Source organism: Dictyostelium discoideum, assembly GCF_000004695.1.
Source record: "Dictyostelium discoideum AX4 chromosome 2 chromosome, whole genome shotgun sequence".
Classification (NCBI taxonomy): domain Eukaryota; phylum Evosea; class Eumycetozoa; order Dictyosteliales; family Dictyosteliaceae; genus Dictyostelium; species Dictyostelium discoideum.
Genome location: NC_007088.5, coordinates 1,878,103 through 1,902,847, shown reverse-complemented (window position 1 = coordinate 1,902,847; position 24,745 = coordinate 1,878,103). Strand labels below are relative to the sequence as shown.

Here is a 24,745-nt window from a genome sequence, read left to right as displayed (position 1 = left end):
CGAAATTGTAATTTCAAAAGTTAATTAGATTTAAATAAAAATTAAACAATAAGAATTTATTTGATTTTTTTTTTTTTTTTTTTTTTTTTTTTTTTTATTTATTTATTATTATTATTATTTCTATTATTTTCAAGAGAATTATTATTAAAATTTTATAATTGGAGTTGTTTGGTGTGATAATACTATTTTTTAACCATAGATTGTGATGATGAAGTTGGTGACGAGGATTGTGATTGAGATGAAAATCCAATTGATCTCATGAAATTCCATCCTGTACCTTTAACATTTAAACATTCTTCATATGATTCCAATTGTTTTGAAAGAGTTTGAATTGTTTGAATTTTTTTTAATATATTATCAACTATTTTTATGTTTGCATCCACATGCTCAATTGAAACAACCTTGTCATCCGATTTTTCTAGCAGTTCAAGACTTTTTGTTAAGCCATTACAAAAATCATTTGCACAAATCGAAAGATGAGAAATGAAAGCTTCTAGTTGACTTGAAATAAAACTAATTGTTTCAATGAACTGATCATATATTCTACCAGTGTTGATTGATTTATTTATTAAACAAATTAGTGTTGTTGCACAGCCTAATATAAAAACAGAAACCGGAATTGTAAATGGAAAGGCAGACAAACCTATTGTAATAACAACGGACGCAGTAATAACTCCAGCTGGGACACTACAAACACCAACTACAAATAAACTAATAGGTTTTTTTTTATCATCTATTTTGCCTTGTAACTTAAAAAATTTAATTAATTTTTTATAAAATAAATTATCTTTTTGAGAATTAATTCTTTCAGTAAAATTTTTTAATTGTGATTGTATCTCTTTTAATTTTGGCACTCCAATTTTGAGATCTTTACCAACATTAACCATTTTCACCACTTTTCCAATATCAATTTTTAATTCCAATGCTTTAACTACTTTATTTGTTGAAGAATTTATTTGATTTTTGGCAACCAATAGATAATTTTCTCTTATATTAATTAAATTTTTGGAAATATTTGATGAAATTTCCCCAAAATATTTACTTTGTTTGATTGTTTTTGAAATTAATTTTATTAATTCATTTTGATTCTCCAAAAAGTTTTTATTTTCTTTTTTCATTATTTTTTCACAAACTATTAAAAAATTTTTAACAACATTTACAAATTCTTCATCTTTGTCAAATTCTTTAAAGTCTGGAATTAAATCACAAGCACCATCACCAGCACCATCACTTTGTTCCAATGAATTTTTATTTCCCATTTTATAAAAAAGGAAATTACTTGTTATAAAAATATATTTTTATATTAATATATTAATGAAAATATGTAAAAATTAAAAAATAAAAATAAAATTAAAAATAAAAACAAAAACAATTATAACATAAATGTAAAATTTATAAATTTCTTAAAATAATAAGTTATTTTGCCTTGAAAAAAAAAATACAATGCATGTGGGTGAATTTTTATTTTTAACTTATCAAATTATTTTTTTACTTTGTGTATTCTGCTTAGCAAATGTTTTTTATTGGTTGGATTTTACAAAACATACAATATATTTATTTATTTATTTTGAATATGTGGGTAAAATTTTATTTTTAACTCATCAATTTATTTTTTGGGTATTTTGGTAGGTCAATGTATTTTACAAAAAATAAATTTTCCTCAAAATTGTGTTGAATTATTTTTATTAATTTTTATTTTTTTTTTTTTTTTTTTTTTTTTTTTAATTTTTTTGCTATACAAACAACCAAAACAATTAAATTATAATTTTCAAAAATAAAAAATTATAACTATATAAACAAATAAAAAAAAAAAAAAAAAAAAAAAAAAAAAAAAAAAAAAAAAAAAAAAAAAAAAAAAAAAAAAAAAAAAAAAAAAAAAAAAATGGAAAATAATAATTCTTTAACAATTATTAAAAAAGCAGATCCCAAAACAAAAAGTAATGGAGAAGCTTTTCAAATCGCATTTGATTCAATGGATAAAATCAAAACAATGTTAACTCAACAAAATGATAAAGAAAAATTGGTTTTAAAAAAATTAATGATCGAAATGTCAATAAACAATAGTTTATTAAATGAATTATTAACAAGCTTTAGTACAAGGGTTAATATAATTGATGTGGAAATAATTGTATTAGAATCTCAAATTAGTACAATTGAAAGACTAACTTTGGAGAATAAAAAAGAAATTCAATCAAATGACCAAGAGAAAATAAAAGAGATAAGTTCAATGATTGATAAACTTATCGACCCCTTATTGAAAAATATAGATGGGTTAACAAATAAATTTACTGAAAAAAATGTTAATGATGAAGAATTAAAAAAGAAAATCGATGTTTTTTTTGAAAACTCCAAAAAACTATTTCAAGGAATTGATAAAGCAGAAAAGTCTCAATTTCTTACCAAGTTCTCATCTTTGTTTGGGGTAATATCAGGATTTTTAGGAATTGGTAGTGTAACTGCGATTGGAGCTACTGAAGCTGTTGGTGTCACGTCTCTGATCGCTGTAGGAGCCACTTCACTATCAGTTGTTGCGCCTATTTGTGCTCCAGTACTTTTAACATTTGGTTGCCTTGTTGGTGCTTTTATTTCATTTTACAAGCAATCAGTAGCAAGAGATAAAAAATTGAAAACTTTAAAATCTCTTCTTTCCTATTATATGGAAAATATAGAACTAATCTCCCAAGTAACTGATGAAACAACAAAATTAATATATCATGAATTAAAAGAGAAGGTTCTTGAATTCAAAAAGTTGGAAGCAAATTTAAAAATTGATTTTGATTTATCTCCTATCAAAGATCAATTTAAATCAATTACTTCAAAACAAAATTTAATTAAAGACAAAGTTGAAGAAATTGCAAATTATCAATTAGATTTAATCCAAGAATGTCAAAAATTAAAAAAAAAATCTCTAAAAAATAAAACAATAAATAAAAAATAGAAATAAAATTTTAAAAATGAATCTTTTATTTATTTATTTTTTTTTTTTTTTTTTTTTTTTTTTTTTTTTTGTTTACCATTATTGATTGAATAAACATGTTATTCTTCTTAATTTTTTCCAATCACCCAGAAAATGAATTTCTTAAAAGTAATAATTTTGATAATGTTTAAATATAATAACATAAACAATTACATTTTTTTTTTAAAATTTATTTTTTAAAATATACCTTCAACGAGTTTTAACAAATGACAATTAAAAAGTCAAAATGATCAGCCAAAGGATTTGGTCTTAGTGTTTTTCTTTGGAGGTCAAGTTAGTACCCAAGACGCCCGTACACAAAAACACGATTATTAAAAGTTAATTTTTTCATATGAAAATTAATCTTTCTTAAAGTACTTTTCCTTTTCAAATGGTTATGGGATATATTTTTTAAAAAAAAAAAAAAAAAAAAAAAATAGTTTTTTAATATATTTTTATTTTTAGTTTTTCCCGACAAAAAAATAATGGAAAATAAAAAAAAATAAAAAAGGTTATTAAAATTTAATAAAAGAATAAAAAGATGATATGTTTATAAAATCTAAATGGTTATAACAATTTAATCTATTAATTTAGGAAAAAATAATAAAATAAAAAAAAAAGTTATATTAAAAGAATAAATTTATTGACTATTTAGTTTTTTTGTTTCTTTTTGTTGTTTTCGTTTTGGTTTTGTGGTCTTTTGTTGTTATTATTTTTGGCTGGTGATTGTTGTTGTTGTTGTGGTTGTTTTGGTGCATTTTTAGATTGATTGTTTTGTGGTTTAGCTGGTGAAGCAGCGGCTGGTTTATTGTTGGCTTTTTCTGGTTGTTGAGCAGCAGCTTTCTTTTGTTGTGGTTGGGTTGGTTGTTTAACTTGTTCTTTCTTTGGTTCTGGAACTTTCTTTGGTTCTGGAGTTTTTTCTTTCTTTGATTCTGGGACTTCTGAGATTTCTGTGATTTTACCTTTTTTAGTGGCTGGTGCAATTAATTGTGGGATTTCTTCATCATCGGAATCTTCTTCATCTTGATCAGAGTCACCGAACTCTTCATCACTATCGATTTCTTCATCATCTTCATGATTGATGCAGTGTTCATCATCACAATCTTCATCATCACAACCACCTTGTTCCATGGTGATAACTGAACCAGAAAGAGCAACAACATAACCAGCACCATTTTCAGCTTGGAGTTCAAATCTAACGATTTGTCCAAAATTATAATGTAAATTGAGATCGATTTGATCAATTTTACCAGCTTCTAAAATACCAATTGGAATTTCAACTATATCTTCTCTTGGTGATTCTTCTTCATCATCAACATCATCTTCTTCCATTTCATCTTCTTCCATTAAACTAATAACTGCAGTTAAATAAACTTTACCTTTACCTTGAGATTTTGGATGAATAATAGCCTATTAAAAAAATAAATAAGTAAAATAAAAAAAACAAAATAAAATGAAAATTAGGTTTGGTTAATAATTCTTCTTTTTAAAAAATATATATAATTGTATAATAGTTATTTTACATACTTTAGTTAAATGGAAAATATCACCTTCATCTAATTCAAGATTTACTGGTTCTTCTTTAGTTACGATAGTACCAAAAAATTGCATCATTTTTTTATGTATATGTATATATGTGAATATAGAAGAGATAGTGGGTATGAACGATTAAAGAATAAAAAAAGAAAATAAAAAAAATTTGAAACTTTTTATTTTCGTTTTTTATTTTTTTTTTTTTTTAGAAAATAAAAAAATAAAAAAAAAAAAAAAAAAAAATTCAAATTTTAAATTAAAATAAATTGAATTCCAACTGAAAAATCGGTTTTAAAAAGGGGTGATTGAAAAAAAGTAATAAAAAATTTAATTATTTGTTTTTTTTTTTTTTTTATTTTATTTGTTTTTTTTTTTTTTTTTATTTGTTTTTTTTTTTTTTTAGTTCTTTTTTTAGTTTTTTAGTTTTTTTTTTTTAGAAAGTTACAGTGTCAAGCATAACAGTTAACACTCTAACAACGTTGTTGGCCATTAATGTGTGAACATCAGAGATTAAATGTCTCTTTGGATCTAATTTACCAACTGCTGAAACTTCCTTCTTTTCTGGTTCAATCTTATCTTCATCTTGAATTGATTTTTGATATTGTTTAGTTAATTCCAATAAATTCTATTTTAAGATAAAAATAAATAAAATAAAAAAATGAAAATAAAAATGTTAATATTAAAGTTAAGTCAATAATTAAATATATATATATTTATATATAGATTTTAAATAATAATTACATTAATTTGTTTTTCATTTGATTGTTCATGAGTATCAAATTTATCAACGATTAAACCTTCAGTCCATTTCTTTTTATGAAGATTTAATAACATTTTTTGTTCCAATTCATTCTTACGATAATTGATAGCAATGGAATAATAATTTCTATTGAGACCATGAATTAATGCTTGAATGGATGGATCTTGTAAATGACCAAGATTACTTGTAATTTGTCTTGGTTCTGCTGTTGGTGAAGTTTTAATGGTTCTGAATGCATCAATTACAACTTTACCACGAACTGATTGTAATGGATCAACTACAACTGCAACTGCTCTTGATTGTAATTGTTCAAAACTCTTTTATTTATTTATTTATTTATTTATTTCAAAATTTTATTAATAAAGTGTTTTTTTTTTTTTTTTTTTTTTTTTAATTTATTTATATATTTTTGTTTAAATTGTATACATACTTGTTGAGTATTGACATCAACACTTGATAACCAACAACCAAAGCCAGGATGACTGTGATACCAACCAATAACAATTTCATCTCTACCAGTTTGTTTTAACATATCAAGCATTTTAGTTTGGAATACTGGATCAATTGCTTCTACACTAACTGATGTACCACTTTGTGGCATTGCAAATACATCAATAACTCTAATTGTATATTCATCAATTAATTCACCTAACATTAAACCCATAACTTCTAATGGTACACCAGCTCTTGCTATATAAAAATAAAAAAAAAAAAAAATAAAAAAAATAAAAAAAAAAATGTTAATTTTATACAATATTAAAAATAATAATAAATAGAATATTCTTACCATGTTGTAACATTTTTAATAAAGCTAATGAAGAGATATGAATTGTTTCTGCTGTATCTGGTAAAGGTGTAGCGTCTGTAATCTTTTCACCTAAACCTTCACGACCTAATAATGACATTAATGAACGATTCATTTTTATGTATGTGTGTGGGTGTATATATATATATATATATATTTATATTGTACAAAATAAATAAAAGAAAAAAAAGTAAATAATTAATAAAAATAAAAAAATATATTAAAAGTGTGATGGTCAAAAAAAAAAATTAAAAAAAATTAAAAAAAAAAAAAAAAAAAAAAAATAAATTAAAAAAAAAATTAAAAAAATTCAACTTCAACAAAATGCAAAAATTTTATATTTTTTAATTTTTTTTTTTTTTAATTAAAATTTATTTTTTTTTTTAAAATTTTTTTTTATATTTTTGAAAATTTGTTTTTCTAATTTCTTTCTAAAACTTTATATTTTTCTTTTTTTTTTTTTTATTATTTTTTTTATATTTATATTCATAATAATTTAAATAAAGAAATAAAGAAATGAATGAATTAATTAAATCATTTGAAGAATTAAAAAATAGTAAAAATGAAGATGAATTATTAGATTGTTGTTATAATATTAAAAAAACATTAACAAATAATATTAATAGTTATAAATTATTAGTAACTAAAGAGATAGAACCTTATTTAAAGATTGCTTTAAGTGGTAGTAGCGAAGTACATACCGAGGTTGCATTAGTTACAATTAAAATGTTAAATATGGCAATAAAGAAGAATCCAGAGATTACAATGCAACATTTCAATGAGACTGGTATTTTACAATTAGTTTTCACTCAAATCACCTCTGACTCTATCAGTATCTCACAAGCAGTAATAGATTTATTCACAACAATAATATCAAATAAAAAATACAATAAACCTATCCTATTGAATAATGATGAGAAAAGCGATTGGTTTAATGAAACATTTAAAAAATTAGTATTACAATATTCATTAGCAAATTCAAATAAGGTTATATTTTTTAGAATTCTTGTAATTGGTTCACTATTATTGAATTTAAATTTGAATTTGGAAGAGTCGAATACAAATAATAGTTTAGGTGTTGGTGTACCACAAATTGAAACACTCAAACCAAATCATTCAATTGGTAACAGTTCAATAGATCCATCAATTATTAATTCAAATACAAAATCAATCTCAAAAGAAGAGGAGGAATATAATGAACAAGTTTTTAAAAAATATAGAGAACCATTCATAAGTATACTAGTATCAGCTTTCAATGATTCTACAGGTAAAGATCAAATCACTCAAATGAATATATTAGAAATCATTCAAGAATCGTGTAAATACACTGTTGCATTACAATCAATTATTAATTCTGGTATGATAAATTCATTATATGAAATTTTTAAGAAAACAACAACGACCACCACCAATGATGATGGTAGTGGTAGTAGTGATATTTTATCAGAATCACCAATTTTAAATAAAATTATATCATTTTTAGCAAATGTATCACAATTATCAAATGAAAAGACAGAGATGTTATTCTTTATTAATGGTGAATATGGTAAAAAGTTTATAGAGATATTTAAATATCATTTGAATCATTCAGAGAATGAATTATCTAGAAAGTTGAAAATGACAATTTTAGCATCAATTGGTATCATTGGTAAGAATTCTAAAGGATTGGATTTAATAATTAGGGATGAATCATTTGTTAGATCATATACTGAATTCTTTTTATCAAATGATCAAGAGACAATCGTGACAAGTTATAATTCATTCTCAATAATGTTGAAACCAAATGACAAGATTTATTTAGTGTCTGATAAACTTTATCAAATTTATCGATCCCTACCAGATGGTTTACTAATGTCAAAGATGACAAAGAATTATAACTCACCAATTGAGGATATAAAAATGGCAAGCTTTTCATTAATTCAAGCATTATGTGTTCATTCATGGGGTGCTTCTGAAGTCATTAAAATGGCTGGTTTCTTTGAATACTTGATGAATAGACAAAATGAATCTACAAAATTGGCAAAGGAATGGAAATTTTGTATCATTCAAACACTTGTAAATCAACATAAAGATTTATTCACTTCAAGTTCTGAATGGAGAGATAGATATCATCAAATGGAATCTTATTTAAAGAAAGGAATTCATTTCATTCCATATGAATCAATTACGAAAATAGAAAATGAATTCCAGGGTTAAAAAAAATAATAATAAAAAAAAAAAAAAAAAAATAATAAAAATAAAAAATAATATATATAAAAAAAAAAAAAAAAATTATAATCTGGGTTTACCCAAATTAATTTCTAATTCAAACCTTAAAAATTTCATGCCTTTTTTTTTTTTATTTAAAAATTAAATTAAACCCAAATAAAATAAAAAAAAATTAAATTATTTGAAAAAAAAATAAAAATAAAAATAAAAATAATTAATATTTTCATATTAACTACACAACAGGTGTTAAATTAAATTAAATTATTTGAAAAAAAATAAAAATTTTCATTTTGCCTTTTTTTTCTTTTTGTTTTTTTATTTTTTATTGTTTTTTTTATTATTTTTTTTTATTATTTTTTATTGTTTTTTTTTTTTTTATTTTTTTTCTACAAAACTTTAAAAGAGGTGGCAACCCAATCATTGATTGGATTGTTTTGATATTTTCTTTAATTTTTTAATTTTTTTTTTTTTTTATTTTTTCAAAAAAAAATTTTTTATAATTTTTTTTTTATTTTTCCTCTTATTTTTTTTTTATTTTTTAATTAAATTTCTTAAATTTCCAAACTTAATTTTTTTGGACTTCATATAAAATAAAAACAATATAATAATAGTAATACACGTATATAGTGTTAATTATATAATAATAAACTCACATTATCTTAAAAACATTTTTTCAATTTTTTTTCTTTTTTTTTTTTATTTTTTTTAATTTTATTTTTTTCTTTTTTTTTTTTTTTCTTTTTTAATTTTTTTTTATTTTTTCAATTCTTTAAATTTTCACACACACACAATTAATAATATAGTAATAAAAAACAGTCAAATAAATAACACTATTTTTTAAATTAAAAAAAAAAAAAAAAAAAAAAAATATCAACTCACTCTCATACTACAAACAAACAAATAGGTCACTCACTCCAAAATCCAACAGAAGGAAATAAAATTTAGTTGTAGTTTGGTTAGATTAGTTTAGTTTAGTAGTAGTAGTAGTAGCGCCACAGTAATAATATAATAATAAAGCAGCAGCAGCAGCAACAATAATAACAACAAAAGTATAATAAAAACAATGTACCAAAATGCATTAAATCATACAAATTCAGGTTATGGAGGAATGAAAGCAGAGGAGAAAACCAATTATCTTAATCAATCCGTAATTACAGGTTATATTAAAGGTATTTCATCCTACATTCCAAGTAGTATTAAATCATCAATAAAGAAACAAATTATGAATTCACCTGTAACATTTGAAGAAAAAGATACTATAGTTGGTACTTATTTTGATGAATGTTTTATTCAAGGTGAAAAGTAAATATAAAATTATATATATATTTTTTTTTAAAAAAAAGGAGGATATTAATTATTTTATTTTATTTCTTTTATTAAATACAAAAAAAAAAAAAAAAAAAAAATTATTCATTTTTAAGACATAAAATTTTAATAAATTGTTATAATAATGGTTTTCAAGTTTGGGATTTAAATCATACAGATGGAGTTAAGGAATTGTTATCATGTAGAGATGGACTTACAAAATTTTGTAAGGTTTTAACAAATCCTTTAGAACCTGATAATGAATCATCATCATTTTATGGTAAAAGACCATTATTAGCTGTTGTGTATGTGTTAATTTTTGTTTTATATATATATATATATATATATTAAAAAAATACTAATCTTTTTTTTTTATTTTTTTTATTTTTATTATTTAATTTTTTTTAGTTCAGGTGAAGATAATCCAAAAGTTACAAAAAATATGGTTAGAATATTTTCATTACAAACAACAGAATTAATTAGTATGTACAAATTTAAGTCACCAATTTATAATGTATTATCGAATCAACAAATTATATTGGTGGTGTTAAAAGAGAGAATTGTAGGATTTAATGCCAATGATATGAGTAAAATCAAAGGATTATCATTACCTTGTTATCCAAGTGTAACATCATTGGGTGTAATTGCATTGGGATCTCGTTGGATTGCATATACAGATTATGAATCATCCTATTCATTCATTGGTGGTCATCATCACTCAAGTCATTACTTTGGTGGTGGTAGTAGTAATGGTAGTGGTAGTAGTGGCGGTGGTGGTGGTGGTATTGGATATAGTCAAAATCGTAATCCATCAGTACCACAAAATCAAACCTTTAGTGATACAGCAGTCGATGTTGCCAGTGATATTGCAAAAGAGGTAGCACAGAAATTATATTATTTTGGTGATATTGGTAGAAAAAAAGTATCAAGTTATTTATATCCAGAAAATCATGAGCAATCAATTTTAGGTACAAGTCCAAACTCTACATCATCGTTGGCAATGGGTAATGCACCCCAATTGGGTGGTGGTGGTAGTGGTGGAATGAACGATAAACCAGATGCAGCAAGTGTTATTGTTGTTTTTGATTTTGTGAAACAAAGAATAGTTTCACTCATTAAACCACCTCATACTCATCCAATCTCTTATTTGGCTTTTGATCCAACTGGTACACTTTTGTTTACAAGTACAACCGAAGGTACAAAAGTAAACACTTATCAAATTATACCATTTACAAATTCTTTAACTATATCATCTCCATTATCAACAAGTGTAAATAGTAATAATAACAATAATAACAATAATATAAATAATAGTAATAATAGTGGTATTATAATTAATAATAGTTTAAGTTTAAATAGTAATAATAATAATAATAATAATACAAATAATAATACAAATAATAGCAATAATACAACAAATAATAATAGTATTATAGTTAGCGGTAATAGTAATAATAACACAAATAATAATACAAATAATAATATAATAAATAATAATGGTGGTAATAACAGTAATGGTATAATCATTAGTAGTAATAATAATAATAATAATAATAGTTCAATGAATTTTGAACAATCATATAGACATATTTATATTTTAAAACGTGGTATTACAAATGCATCGATTCAAGGTATTACAACAAGTGAAAATAGTAAATGGGTAGCATTAACAACATCTAGAGGTACAACACATATATTTGCAATTAATCCATTAGGTGGTGAAGTTGATATTCATTCTCATATAACTCGTAGTCCAAATAGTAAGAGACCAATTGATTATTATTCATCGGTTAATAACCTAACTCCATCATTGCTAACCATTAATGCAATGGATAGAATTAAATTAGGAAATGATAATGATGAAGCATCCTCTTCAACCTTGGGTAGTGTTGTACAAGGTTGTTTAATGTCTGGTGGTAATGCTTGTTTCATTGAATCTAATCAACCAAATTTAGAGAATTTATTCGTTTGCTCTCCAACTGGTCAATTGATTCTCTATGAACTTAGACCACTACGTCCACCAATCTCATCAGAAATGGCCGAAAATACTCTTTGCCTTTCAATCACACCAGTGGCTGAATGGGATGTTTGTAGAAAAACTAGATCACCAGAATACAAAAGTCAATTCATTCCATATAGTTTAACAGAGATTAATAAACAACAACTCCAACATCACATGTCAAAAGATCAAGAAGCAAGATGGTTATATAATGTTGAAATTACAACACATAGTCAAGAGATTCGTGCAATCTGGGGTGTACCTCAATTTACATTTAGATCTTCAAATTCAGTTTCACCCGCTGTCTCTTCAAACTCTATGGAGGGTGGTAGTGAAATTAACTTTTTCGATCAAGATTACCCAGTAGGTGAGGTTATTAAATTTGAAAAAAGAAAAAATATCTCCCCAAGAATTCAAGATGGTTATGGTAGTGGTGGTTTTAGTACCTCTCCCTCTAATGGTATTGGTATGGATGGTGAATATAAATCTGGTTCCTCTTTTGATAATCCAGGTTCTTACTTTGTAAATATCAAAGATGAAGATGATATTGAAATTATTGAAAAATTAAATGATGCAATGAAAACTCCAATTTCAAAATCAACTATTCCAATCCCAATTAATAATAATAATAGTGGCAATAGTTTTGGTAGCAACAACAATAGTAGCAATAATAATAGTTTTAATAATAATAATAATAATAATAATAATAATAATAATAGTAATAGTGGTAGTTTTGGTAATAGAGTTGGTCAACCTATAACTATAAATAACGGTAACGGTTTTAATAGTAATAATAATAATAATAATAAAAATTTTAATACCAATAATGGATTCAATAATAACAATTTTAATAATAGCCCAGAAACAGGAGGATTTTTAATGAAAAAAGGTATAGAAGATTTTGGTTCACCAAATCACCAACAACCACCTCATCAACAACAACAACAACAATTTTTTAAAAATAGTAATAAGAATTTAGAAAAAGATTTAATTCCAAACCCAATGGTCACTAGGGAAAGTGGTTTAAAACATTTTGATGATGAAGATGAAGAAGATGATGATGGTGGTATTGATAAATTCACAGGTTTAGGTGATGAGGATGATTTTCCAGCTTATCCACATTTAGGTAATAATGATAATAATAATAATAATAATAAATTCCCAATTTCATCAACAAATGGAATCCCAATTCCTTTAGTTAGTAGTAACAACCACAACAATAATAATAACGGTTTAGGAAGTAATAATCCTAGACCAATTTCTTCTACACCAGCTCCAATTCCAGTTTTACCAAATACTAGTAGTAGCTCATTACCAACTTTAAAATCATCTTCAAATAGTAATCCACCAATTATTAACAATGATGGTGATTCTTTACCACCACCTCCAGTTACTCCAACTACTACCACCACCACCACTACAACTACCTCTCCATCTGCTTCAATTCCAATCCCAATAGCCAAGAAATCACCAAAAGAAAAAAATCTCGAAGATAATTTATCATCTAGTTATTCATCAAGCTCTTCAACTCAATCAGCCACCTCACCAACTTCACCAAAACCAAACTTATCTTCACCTCCAAAAGGTTCCTCAAAGAAATCTAGAAAATAATCAAAAACATATAAAAATAATAGTAATTATAATAATTTAAACGATTAAAAAAATTTTTTTTTTTTTTTCCCTAAAACAACTTCAAATAAAATTATATTTTTTTTTATAATTCAAATTAGTTTTTTTTTTTTTTTTTTTTTTTGGTAATAAAACCTAAATCAACAACACTCATTAAATCACTTTTTTTTTTTTTTTTTTTTTTTTTTTATTTTAAAATTATTATTTAACTTTAATAGTTATTTTAATTAAATATGTTTCCAAAATATATTAAATTTCTACATTATTAATATTTATTTTTTATTTAATTTATTTCAACAATTTCTACATTATTTATTTTTTTTTTTTTCAAATAAAATTTATTTAAGAGATTTTGAGTTTGATTAATTGTAACTATTATTTAAATTTTAGACCCCTTTCAGTTGGCTTCTTTTTTATATTGTTAATTGATTGTTATTTTATATTCTGATTAGTTTGGTTAAAAAATTTTTAATTTCAGACCTTTTTTTCAAAGAAATTGAAAAATCTGAAATTAAAAATTAATTTTTTTTTTATTTAATTTTATTTTAATTATTTATTTTATTTTTAAAATTGGGGTATAAATATTAAAATAAAAAAAAAAATATAAAACCAATAAAATAATTAAATCAAAAATATTAAAATATTAAATTAATAAATATAAATAAATAAATTAATATATATAAATAAATAAATAAATAAATAAATATAAATACAATAATAAAAATGGGTCATCATCATCATCATCACGGTCATTATGAAGAAATTACTTATACTACAACCCCAGTTTATGGAGCTCAAGTTGTTCAACCAATTTCTCCAGTAGTAGGTATTCAACCAATTTATGGTCAACCTCCAATAGTTCAACCAATTTATGGCCAACCTCCAGTAGTTCAACCAATTTATGGTCAACCACCAGTAGTTTATCCACAAACCACAACTATTGTCTATGAAACTGATAACCACCATCATGGCCATCACCATCACCACCATGGTCATTTCTTTTAAATAGATAAAATATCCTTTTTTTTTTTTTTTTTTTTTTTTTTAACCAAAAAAAAAAAAAAAAAAAAAAAAAAAAAAAATCTAATAAAGAATATAAATCAAACATATTGTAAATTATTTTTAATTAAATTTAAAAAAAAAATGGAAAATTATTAAAATTTAAATAACTATTTTTTTTTAATTTAAGATTTGGGTAATTATTTTAATAATCAATAAAATAATATTTATTTATACTTGTAATTTATAATAATTCCTTTTTTTGGTTTGGAATCAGTGAAACAACACTGGTAATTTTTGTTTTTTTTTTTCAAAAAGAAGTTGATGTTTTTTTTTTTTTTTTAATAATTGAATCCAAACAAGAATTACTTTTAACATTGGCGACATAAGGACGCCAATAAAAAAAACAGCCTTTTACCAAATTTCTTTTAATTTCAGACTACTGTTTTATTTGAATTTTTATTTAAAAATCTGAAAGTTACAAAAAAAAAAAAAAAAAAAAAAAAAAAATAAAAATAAAAAATAAACGGTTATAAAAACTTTTTTTTTTTTTTATTATTTCAATTAGCTTTTTTAAAAAAAAAAATAAACAAACAACAAATAACAAAGATATAAATAAATAATTTTTCAATTTAGTTTAAAAAAAAAGAAAAAACAACATAATGCCTCCACACGGTCATCATCATCATCACCATGGTCACCATGGTCACCATGAACATATTACAATCACTCCAGTTTATGCACCACCACAAGTTGTTCAACCAATTTATGCACCACCACCAGTTGTCCAACCAGTTTATGTTCAACCACCAGTAGTTTATCCACAAGCTACAATTGTCTTAGAAACTGGTCACCACCATGGACATCATCATCACCATGGCCATCATGGTCATCATGATCATCACCACCACGGTCATCATGGTCACCACTAAATTATTCAAATAACAAAAGTTTTCAACAAAAACAAAAATAAAAAAAAAAAACTTTGTATTATAATTAATTATTACCTAAAATAAAAAAATAATAATAAAAAAAACCTATTATTTTATTTTTTAATTTTTATATTTATTGTTATATTAAATGAAATCTAAAACCCTATATTCCTAAACAAAAAAAGAGAAATTGAGAAAATTGGTAAAAATTAAACTTTTTTTTTTTTTTTTTTTTTAAAAAATTCTAAAAATAAAATAAAATATAATAAAATTAATTTTAATCAGGTCAAAAATTAAAGTTATAACATTTTGATAATTTAATTTTGAGAAAAAATAATTGTGAAATAAAAAACAAAAAAAAATATCTTTTTATTTTCGAATTTTTGTTTTTTTTTAAACTCCCAAATTTTTAATTTTCTTTCGAAATATTAAAAAAATCTTTTTTTGACGTCACTTGATTTTTTGAAAAAAAAAAAAAAATTATTAAAAAAAAAAAATAATAAAATAAAAAAAACAATATAAAAACTTATTTTTTTTTTTTTCATTCATTCATTAAATTTTTTCAAACATTAAATAAATATAATATAAAACAAAATGCCTCCACACGGTCATCATCATCACGGTCATCACGGTCACCACGAACACGTTACTTACACAACTACCCCAATTGTCCAACCAATGGTTCAACCAATGCCAGTTTATGGTCAACCACCAATGATGGTTCAACCACAAGTCGTTATGGGTGCTCCAGTAGTTTATCCACCAACCAATGTTGTCATCGAAACTAGCCACCATCATGGTCATCATGGTCACCATGGACACCACGGACATCATGGTCATTTCTTTTAAATAGTTTGAAGTTTTAAAAGTTACTCAACAAATAAAAAAAAAAAAAAAAAAAAACAATCTTGTAATTTATTTTTTCTATTTATTATTATCTTTATTTTTATTTTTTTTTACTTTTTTTTTTTACTTTTTTTTTTTATGTTTAATAAAATATTTATCTATTTATTTTTGGTCATAATTTTCTTATTCAAATCAAAATAACCGCTCTGTTTTTCAATTTTTGTTTGTTTAAATATTAAGGTTGAATGTAAAAATTTCAGCATTAAAGTGGTGAAAAGTAATTTTATGCGACGCTGGTTGGTTTGTCGCCTCTTTTTTTTTATTTTTTTTACTTATATTTTTTTATTTTCTATTCGACTCCCCTTATTAAATATCATGGTTTTTTTTCATTAATACACCAAGTTAACTTTTGGCGCTTTTGAGTTTCTTGGGGCTTTAATTATTTTTTTTTTATTTCCACCAAAACATAAAATTTTTTTTTTTTTTTTTTTTTTTTAATTCCACAAACCAAATAAACTTTGAACTTAAATGATAAATAATGAGACAGATTATAATAATAATGAAGAAGATATTGATATGGAATCATTAGAATCAAAATCTGGTTAATAATTAACAAAAGTAGCAAAAACTTTATAATTAAAAGCAAATGGTAGAAAAAGTGAAATAATTGAAAGAATTTGGAGAGTTTTTAAAAATAAAATTTTATTTAAAACCATATTTAATTATTTAAATTGTAAATATCACTCATATGATGATATAAATGACATCGATTGGCTTTTAAAAGTGGTGATATCAATTTATTATGTAAACTATTAAATGAATTTTATTTTCCAATATTTGATGGTACCGATTTTGAAGTGAGTATTGAAAGTGCCAAAGAAACTCTATTCGAATTTTTAAAGGGTGTAATTAAAAATGGTTGGTTAAGAATAATTCAACATTTATTTTATGATCAACAATATCGTAGAGTTTTAACAAAGAAACTTTCAAGTAATAATTCAATTTACACTCAAACAGAATTATCTTTATTATTGAGACATGCTATTAGTTGGGATCAATTTTATATTGCCGAATTCTTTGTTGATCAAATGGGTTTAAAATAACTGAACCTCAAATCGCAAAGGCAATTATAAATTCTGAAAAAGATGAAGCTAAACCATTTGTAGTTTATAATCTTTTAATTAATAAAAAATAAATAAATTTCTAATGTAAGGTAATATTCCTTTGCTTATTGTTTGTTATTTAATTTTTGTTTTAGAGTGTAATGTTTTAGTTTGTAGTTAATGAGGGAGAAGGAAGTGTTAATGTGTAGAGAGCTCCACTTTTGTTTTAATGTGTTGTGGATGGTAAATGAGGATTGCGGGTATTGTTACAAATGTTTTCAGAGAGAATCGGAATATTATAATGTGTCTGATTTTGGTACAGTAAATGAAGAGATGGCAGTATGGGTTATCGTCGGGTGTTTTTAATATCGTGGTTATTTTAGATCTTTAATATTTTTTTTTTTTTAAATTAATTCTTAAATTTTTTTTATTTTCATTATTTTTTTTTTTTTTTATTTTACTTTTTTTTTTTTTTTTTGATCATTTTTTTTTTTTTCAATTCCACCCCAAATAAACTTTGAATTGAAATGATAAATAATGAGACAGATGAATTTAAAAAAGAGAATGATAGTATAAATAATTTAGACACTAATAAAGAAGATATTGATATGGAATCATTAGAATCAAAATCAAGTAGAGAATTAATAAAAGTTGCAAAAACATTAAAATTAAAAGCAAATGGTAGAAAAAGTGAAATAATTGAAAGAATAAAGAAATTTGTGAACGATTCAAGAAATATTAAACAAGAATTAACAAAAGAGAAATTAATTAATAAATTTAATAGTAGCATTTATCAATTACCAATCAAAGATATTGAAAAACATGAACAATTATTTTGGAGAGTTTTTAAAAATAAAATCTTATTTAAAACCATATTTGGTAATTTAAATTGTAAATATCACTCATATGATGATTTAATTTACATTGATTGGATTTTAAATAATGGTTATTTAAATTTATTAAAAGATAAAATCAAAAGAAATGAACCAATAATTGGAAATTATTATTATGATGGTCGTTGTCCACAATCCGAATGGTATTTAAATATATTTATTAATATTCAAAAAGAATATAAATCAAATAAAAAAGAAACAAATGCACCAACAAATAATAATAATAATAATAATAATAATAATAAAAATAATAATAATAATAATAATAATAATAATAATAATAATAATAATAATAATAATAATAATAATAAAGAATTCTTTGAATTGTTATTTAGAAATTATGGTAAATATTTTATTAGTTTTAAAAAAGTTTTAAAAGAATTAATAGAGGTGGGTAATTTTCAAGGATTTCAAGTTTTATTAGATAATTATTTTAACTATTGTAAATTTGGACCTAAAAATGGGAAAATAAAAGAACAATCGTTGGTAAACATTTTAAATTTAATAAATATACATTCACATTTAAAAATGTTTAAATATTTTTGGGAAACTTATACTGATAAAACTAATTGTATTATTAAAGGTTTATTAACAAATTTATTAATAAACCAATCAAATGGAAATTCTCATCGTTCAAATCCGCCAAAAAGATATAAATTTTTAAATTACCTTTTTTTACAATCTTCTGTAGTTACAAAAAATCTTTTTGATGATTTAATTAAAATAAATATTAAAAGTACCACTAATATAACTAAATTTACAATTAATGATTTAATAAATTATTGTTATTCAATTTCATATATAAATAATAATAATAATAATAATAATAATAATAATAATAATGACAATGATGATTTAAATTTGATTGTACCATTAATTAATGAAATTAAATCAAAATTATCAAATTCTCAACTTAAACTTCAAATAAAATCAATAATACCAAAGTTAATAAATGATGAAGATAGTAATAATAATAATTATCAACAAACTACAGCAAATATTAAAAAGTTAATTGATTTTTGTGAAGAAAAAAGTCCAATTCGTAGAACAATTATTCAACAAATTGAAATTAGAATAGTATTTAATTTAGATTTTGATAAAGATATATTTAAAGCACATCTTCCATCTAGTCCATATCCAAGGGAATACTTTTTAATTATTTCATTAGAGTATGGAAATTACGAATTATTTAAATTTATAGTTAACCATTATGGTGATTCAAAAGTGTTACCACCTATTTTTAAAAATTTCAAATCTGTTAGTAATCATGGTGAAGAATATCCATATATTTTATTTTCAAATTGTCATAGTAAAAAACAAAGAATTCAATTTATAAATAATGCAATAAATGATCATAATAATAATAATAATAATAATAATAATAATAATAATAATAATAATAATAATAATAATAATAATAATAATAATAATAATAATAATATTATTATTAATAATAAGAATAAGGAATGGTCAAATTTATCAGTATTCACAATATTTCATTTATTAATATCATATGATGATTTAGAGTTACTTGAAATCGCAATTAAAGGATATGGTGGTGAGGATAGTATTGTTAATAATAATTGTTCTAATATAATAAAAGTACTTGAAAAAGAGTCAATGATGGCATTACATCAGGGATACCTTTCATCATTTTCATATTTTCATAGACATATTAAATCAATTAAAATGTTAGATTATTGTTTTCACCATTTAAATAGTTTCTTTAAAAGAGTTCAAGATATGGTATCATGGTATTCACTAGGTAGAATTGATTTATTAGAAAGATTTGAACAATTATTAGGAATTACTAATAATAATAATAGTAATAGTAGTGATAATAATAATAATAATAATAATAATAGCAATAGTAATATAGATTTATTATTACCATTTTCAAAAAATATTCTTGAAGAAAATAACAGTAATTTTGAAAGATCAAATTTAATTAAAACAGCAGCATATATAATTAATAAACCAATTGGAATTTATAAATATACAGAAGATGCAATTACACATTATTTAGAAATCAATAGAAATCCAAGATTAGATATTGATGATATAATAACCATCCTTAGTAAAACTAATAATAGAATGGAATTTAATGATCATTTAAATGATAATTATATGAATTCAAATAAAATTAAATTACTTGATTGGATGTTTAATTTTAGATATGAAGATTTAATATCTGGTAGATTTACAATTTCAAAAGGTTATTATATTGGTTTATTCATATCAAATAAATTAGATAATAATAATAATAATAGTATAAAATCAATATTCTCAAATGATAAAATTAATAATAAATGGATTTTTGAAAATAATTATCGAATTCCACGTTATCCATCTCCCTATTATCAAGTTATTTTGGAATTATTAGATTGGGTAAAAAAAAGTGGTGATATCAATTTATTATGTAAACTATTAAATGAATTTTATTTTCCAATATTTGATGGTACCGATTTTGAAGTGAGTATTGAAAGTGCCAAAGAAACTCTATTCGAATTTTTAAAGGGTGTAATTAAAAATGGTTGGTTAAGAATAATTCAACATTTATTTTATGATCAACAATATCGTAGAGTTTTAACAAAGAAACTTTCAAATAATAATTCAATTTACACTCAAAAAGAATTATCTTTATTATTGGAACATGCTATTAGTTGGGATCAATTTTATATTGTCGAATTCTTTATTAATCAAATGGGTTTTAAAATATCTGAAGCTCAAATCGTAAAAGCAATTGAAAGTATTCCTAATTTTAAAAAAGATCAAACCAAATCATTTGTAGTTTATAATCTTTTAATTAATTCAAAATAAATTAAAAAAACAAAAAAAGTGGTTTGTGTCTTTTTTTTTATTAAAAGATCCTTTGTTTAAAGTTTAGTATTATCATCAATATTTACATCCTTTTTTTTTTTTTTTCATTATTTTTTAAAAATTGAATTCACATAATAACAAAATATTTTTTTAAATAAACAATTTATTTTAAAAGTTCGTGAAAGAGCAAAACAAGTTATTGATTTATTACAAGATGATCAAAGAATTAAAGAGGAAAGAGATAAAGCAAAGACTAACCAAAATAAATATGTTGGTATTGGTAATGATAACAGTGACTTTGGTTATGGAGGTGGCTCATATGGTGGTGGTTATGATTCAGATTCATATGGTAGTAATCAAAGAGATTCATATGGTGGTAATCAAAGAGATTCATATGGTGGTAACCAAAGATATTCATATGGTGGTAACCAAAGAGAAACAACCAGAAGAGACTCTTTCAATGGTAGAGATGAAGGTTATGGTAATAATAATAATAATAATAATAATAATAATAATAATAATAATAATTCATATGATTCGGATCCATATAGTAATACTAGAGCAGAATATGAAAATTATAGTAATAGAGCAGGTGAGTTTTATTTTTTTTTTATGGCTTTTGGATTATATAATACATATCCAAAATAATCCAAATGCAGCATCTGGCGAAAGAAGTAGACCAAGAGCAGCAAGTGGAAGTGGACCTTCACCAGCAACACCAAATTTCCAATCATCCCAACAACAACAACCAACTTTAATCGATTAATAATAAACCAATGGTATTTGACCCATTAGCAGATCTTGCAAGTGGTATGAATACTACAAATAATAACAACAACAACAACAATAATAATAATAGTAATAGCTTTGGTGGGTTCCAATCTGTAATTATTAAAAATACAGAAAGTGGTCCAGTAAAGAAAAAAAAGAAATTATGAAGAGCTTGATGGTCCATCTCGAGATGATGAATTGTCTGTTATTTTTCAGTTTGATTTGGAGGTGGTGATGAATCTTCTGGTAACGTTTCAATTTGATTTGAAGGTGGTAATGAATCTTCTGTTAATTTTTCATTTTGATTTGGAGGAGGTGAATCTTTTGGTAAAGTTTCAATTTGATTTGAAGGTTGTGAATCTTTTGGTGAATGTAAATAATAACTTGGAAATTGGTCATATTCACTTAGAGGAGGTGCTTGTTCTTTTAGTTCTCCTTCTACACTTTTTTCTTGTGGCATTTTATACTTTTTATAAGTTATTACATTATCTAATTTTATGTCAGGAAAATTTTTCTCTGCATTATTTAATATTTCTCTCATACCATCTATACATTTTTGCTCTTTTCTATTTTTAAATTTTTTTATTTTCTCTTTTATAATATATTTCCAATAGACTACAGCCCATTTTTTCTATTAAAGTAAAGTATAAGTTTAAAGGCAACTATAATTAATGACAAACTAACGATTATTATAGGTGCTATAAAATATTTTTTATATTTTTCATACAAACTTCTACCATCAGTTTTACTATCATCATTAATTTTATTTCTACCATTGTTGTTGTTGTTGTTGTTTTTATCATTTTCGCTTGATTAATTTTTAACTTCAATAAATGAATTATCAAAATAAATATTTAAATTATTGCCACCACTTTTACCATTAATTGTAATGTTAACATATTGTTGTTGTTGTTGTTGTTTGGCTTGATTAATAATAAAATTTGAAGGTTCCACAAAACATGAAATTGATGTTGAATTTATAAATGTAGAGTTTAAACATTTGCTTTTACCAACTGTAATTAAATCAATTTCATTATAAAATTCATTACCAAAAATTGTAATAATTCCACCAATCGATGAATTTGAAATCGTTGTTGAATTTAATACTAATGGAGGATAATATGATATTGAAATGTTGTTCTCCTCATCTTTACCATTAAATTTGATTTTACAAAGTTGATCAAACGGACCTTCTAATTTAATATCACAAGAGATAGATTTATATTTTATAAATGAACAATTGTAAACTTGTTTATTGTAATTTCATTTCTACCACAACTTTTTGGAATTTCAAAAGAGTATATATGAGTGGAATATTCATTTGAATTTTTATAATCAGTTGATTTAATTGAACTATTATCTTGAAAAGTCATAATTGGTGTTGCATTAAAATTATTTGTGTTTATATTGAAAAGTGTAAAGTTTACAGTTTGGCCATTTACTGAAGGTGATGATGGAACACTTTTTACAAAAAATGATGAATCAATTTCAATAGTATTTGATTTTGTACCATTGACAATTATATATAACTTTGATTTTTTAATTGGAAGAATTGGCTTAAATAAAAGTGTTGTTTCTTTTTCATTTATATTAATTGTTATGTTGGATTGTAATACATTGTCAATATTAATTTGAGTTATTTGTGAATAACCAAAACAATGGCCAACTAATTTAACTTCACCTTGAGGAAGTATAAAATCTGATATTATTGGAGTATCGAATGAGAATAATAAATTATTTTCATTAAAAATGCCATTTATTGAGATATTAACTGGTAAATCTACCAATTTGACTTTTTCAACATTTGAAACCGATTCTAAATTACATAGAATTTCATTTTTTGATGAGATTACATTTTTACAATCATATTGACCAATTTTAACAATGATTGTTGAATTATTTACTTGTGATGATAATCTTTCACCAATTATTGTAATTGAACCACCTTTTAATCTTGGAACACTATTAATTTTTAATGGCATTGGTTTGTAGTCTAATTTGAATTTGTTTGATTCAAGTCCACCAGAGACAATTTTCACAATGATGGATTTTGAATGTTCTTGACTGTAAATAATTTCAAATTGTTCATGATCAATTGATTTTATTTTATTTTTGATTTATCAATTTGAACACCATCTAAATAAACTTGAATTGACTCGGGACTATTACAAAAATTATGACCAAGTGATATAAAAGATGAGCTTTCAATAGAGATATTATCAATTACTGGATTAGAATGATTAAAGCTATATTTATAACCGTTTGGCCACTGAATTATTCTCGTACCACAACCACCTTTATAATCGAGTAATAAATTTGTAGCATCTATTGAGTCACCTAAAGGATTACCTAAAAAAAAAAAAAAGAGTTGCATTTTTTTAACAAAATAATTTAAAATTAATAACTACCTCATTTTATTTGTTTTTAAAAATTGAGTCGATAAAAAACTAAATAGGATAAATCATTTGTCGATACATTGTGTTTTTTTAAAAGATATCGATATCTCCAACACTAATTTTTTCTAATAATTTTATTTTAATTTCAGATTTTAAAATTACAAAACAATCATTGGAATATACATATGATATTGATAGTACATATTTTCAAAAATGAAATTTTCAAGATTTTATCTATGACTTGGTTTTTGAATGTAAAAATAATAGCACAACAAGAACATGCGCTGCTGTCATGACAATTGATATTGCTAAAAATTTACATGGTCAAGTGTTGGCATGTGTATCTGATAATAATGGTGAATTAGATTGCCATCAAAAGAATTTTTAAAATTATTTTTAAATATTAAATATTTGCCCTTGAAAACTGGTTCAATTAAAACTCCGAGCGTAACAGAAACTAAATATAATATAAAAAATAATATAATAATTTTCATTTTTGATTTTTTTTTAATATTAAAATTTTTTTTTTTTGAGAATGTGTTTATTAATTTATTATTAATGTTTATGATTTAAAATAAAAATCAATTAAAAAAAAATATATTTAAAATAATAATGTAAAGCTTCAATAATAAAAAAAATATAAATATTTATAGTGTTATGATTAGGAATAAATAAAAAAAAATTATAAATAAAAAAAAAAAAAATAATAATAATAAGGTAATGCTTCAATATTGAATTAAAAAAAAAAAAAAAAAAAAAAAAAAATAATAATAATAAGGTAATGCTTCAA

At 22.9% G+C, this 24,745-nt stretch overlaps 11 protein-coding genes and 1 pseudogene across 11 annotated transcripts; 8 read left to right on the top strand and 4 right to left on the bottom strand.

Moving 5' to 3' along the window:
• Positions 1 to 182: 182 nt before the first annotated feature.
• On the bottom strand, positions 183 to 1,259 carry DDB_G0272714 (hypothetical protein; the record flags this gene model as incomplete). The annotated part of the gene is made up of 1 exon (XM_639774.1): positions 183 to 1,259. The coding sequence occupies one exon, from the start codon at positions 1,257 to 1,259 to the stop codon at positions 183 to 185; it is 1,077 nt and encodes a 358-aa protein (XP_644866.1).
• Positions 1,260 to 1,882: 623 nt separating this feature from the next.
• On the top strand, positions 1,883 to 2,938 carry DDB_G0272716 (hypothetical protein; the record flags this gene model as incomplete). The annotated part of the gene is made up of 1 exon (XM_639773.1): positions 1,883 to 2,938. One exon carries the CDS (start codon positions 1,883 to 1,885, stop codon positions 2,936 to 2,938), a length of 1,056 nt encoding a protein of 351 aa, XP_644865.1.
• Positions 2,939 to 3,607: 669 nt separating this feature from the next.
• On the bottom strand, positions 3,608 to 4,570 carry hspC (heat shock protein; the record flags this gene model as incomplete). The annotated part of the gene is made up of 2 exons (XM_639772.1): positions 3,608 to 4,366; positions 4,484 to 4,570. The coding sequence occupies 2 exons, from the start codon at positions 4,568 to 4,570 to the stop codon at positions 3,608 to 3,610; spliced, it is 846 nt and encodes a 281-aa protein (XP_644864.1).
• Positions 4,571 to 4,922: 352 nt separating this feature from the next.
• On the bottom strand, positions 4,923 to 6,169 carry psmD14 (26S proteasome non-ATPase regulatory subunit 14; the record flags this gene model as incomplete). Its single annotated transcript, XM_639771.1, has 4 exons — positions 4,923 to 5,114; positions 5,231 to 5,566; positions 5,680 to 5,939; positions 6,037 to 6,169. The coding sequence occupies 4 exons, from the start codon at positions 6,167 to 6,169 to the stop codon at positions 4,923 to 4,925; spliced, it is 921 nt and encodes a 306-aa protein (XP_644863.1).
• Positions 6,170 to 6,570: 401 nt separating this feature from the next.
• DDB_G0272951 (hypothetical protein) lies at positions 6,571 to 8,250 on the top strand (the record flags this gene model as incomplete). Its single annotated transcript, XM_639770.1, has 1 exon — positions 6,571 to 8,250. The coding sequence occupies one exon, from the start codon at positions 6,571 to 6,573 to the stop codon at positions 8,248 to 8,250; it is 1,680 nt and encodes a 559-aa protein (XP_644862.1).
• Positions 8,251 to 9,325: 1,075 nt separating this feature from the next.
• On the top strand, positions 9,326 to 13,177 carry DDB_G0272949 (hypothetical protein; the record flags this gene model as incomplete). Its single annotated transcript, XM_639769.1, has 3 exons — positions 9,326 to 9,564; positions 9,684 to 9,872; positions 9,976 to 13,177. 3 exons carry the CDS (start codon positions 9,326 to 9,328, stop codon positions 13,175 to 13,177), a joined length of 3,630 nt encoding a protein of 1,209 aa, XP_644861.1.
• Positions 13,178 to 13,918: 741 nt separating this feature from the next.
• DDB_G0272947 (hypothetical protein) lies at positions 13,919 to 14,200 on the top strand (the record flags this gene model as incomplete). Its single annotated transcript, XM_639768.2, has 1 exon — positions 13,919 to 14,200. The coding sequence occupies one exon, from the start codon at positions 13,919 to 13,921 to the stop codon at positions 14,198 to 14,200; it is 282 nt and encodes a 93-aa protein (XP_644860.2).
• A 656-nt stretch (positions 14,201 to 14,856) lies between these two features.
• Positions 14,857 to 15,126, top strand: DDB_G0272718 (hypothetical protein; the record flags this gene model as incomplete). The annotated part of the gene is made up of 1 exon (XM_639767.1): positions 14,857 to 15,126. One exon carries the CDS (start codon positions 14,857 to 14,859, stop codon positions 15,124 to 15,126), a length of 270 nt encoding a protein of 89 aa, XP_644859.1.
• Positions 15,127 to 15,720: 594 nt separating this feature from the next.
• DDB_G0272720 (hypothetical protein) lies at positions 15,721 to 15,975 on the top strand (the record flags this gene model as incomplete). The annotated part of the gene is made up of 1 exon (XM_639766.1): positions 15,721 to 15,975. The coding sequence occupies one exon, from the start codon at positions 15,721 to 15,723 to the stop codon at positions 15,973 to 15,975; it is 255 nt and encodes an 84-aa protein (XP_644858.1).
• Positions 15,976 to 16,500: 525 nt separating this feature from the next.
• DDB_G0272722 (hypothetical protein) lies at positions 16,501 to 17,075 on the top strand (the record flags this gene model as incomplete). Its single annotated transcript, XM_639765.1, has 2 exons — positions 16,501 to 16,573; positions 16,831 to 17,075. 2 exons carry the CDS (start codon positions 16,501 to 16,503, stop codon positions 17,073 to 17,075), a joined length of 318 nt encoding a protein of 105 aa, XP_644857.1.
• Positions 17,076 to 17,602: 527 nt separating this feature from the next.
• Positions 17,603 to 21,554, top strand: DDB_G0272945 (hypothetical protein; the record flags this gene model as incomplete). Its single annotated transcript, XM_639764.1, has 3 exons — positions 17,603 to 20,717; positions 20,964 to 21,380; positions 21,448 to 21,554. The coding sequence occupies 3 exons, from the start codon at positions 17,603 to 17,605 to the stop codon at positions 21,552 to 21,554; spliced, it is 3,639 nt and encodes a 1,212-aa protein (XP_644856.1).
• Positions 21,555 to 21,764: 210 nt separating this feature from the next.
• On the bottom strand, positions 21,765 to 23,933 carry DDB_G0272817 (annotated as a pseudogene; the record flags this gene model as incomplete).
• Between the last annotated feature and the right edge of the window lie 812 nt (positions 23,934 to 24,745).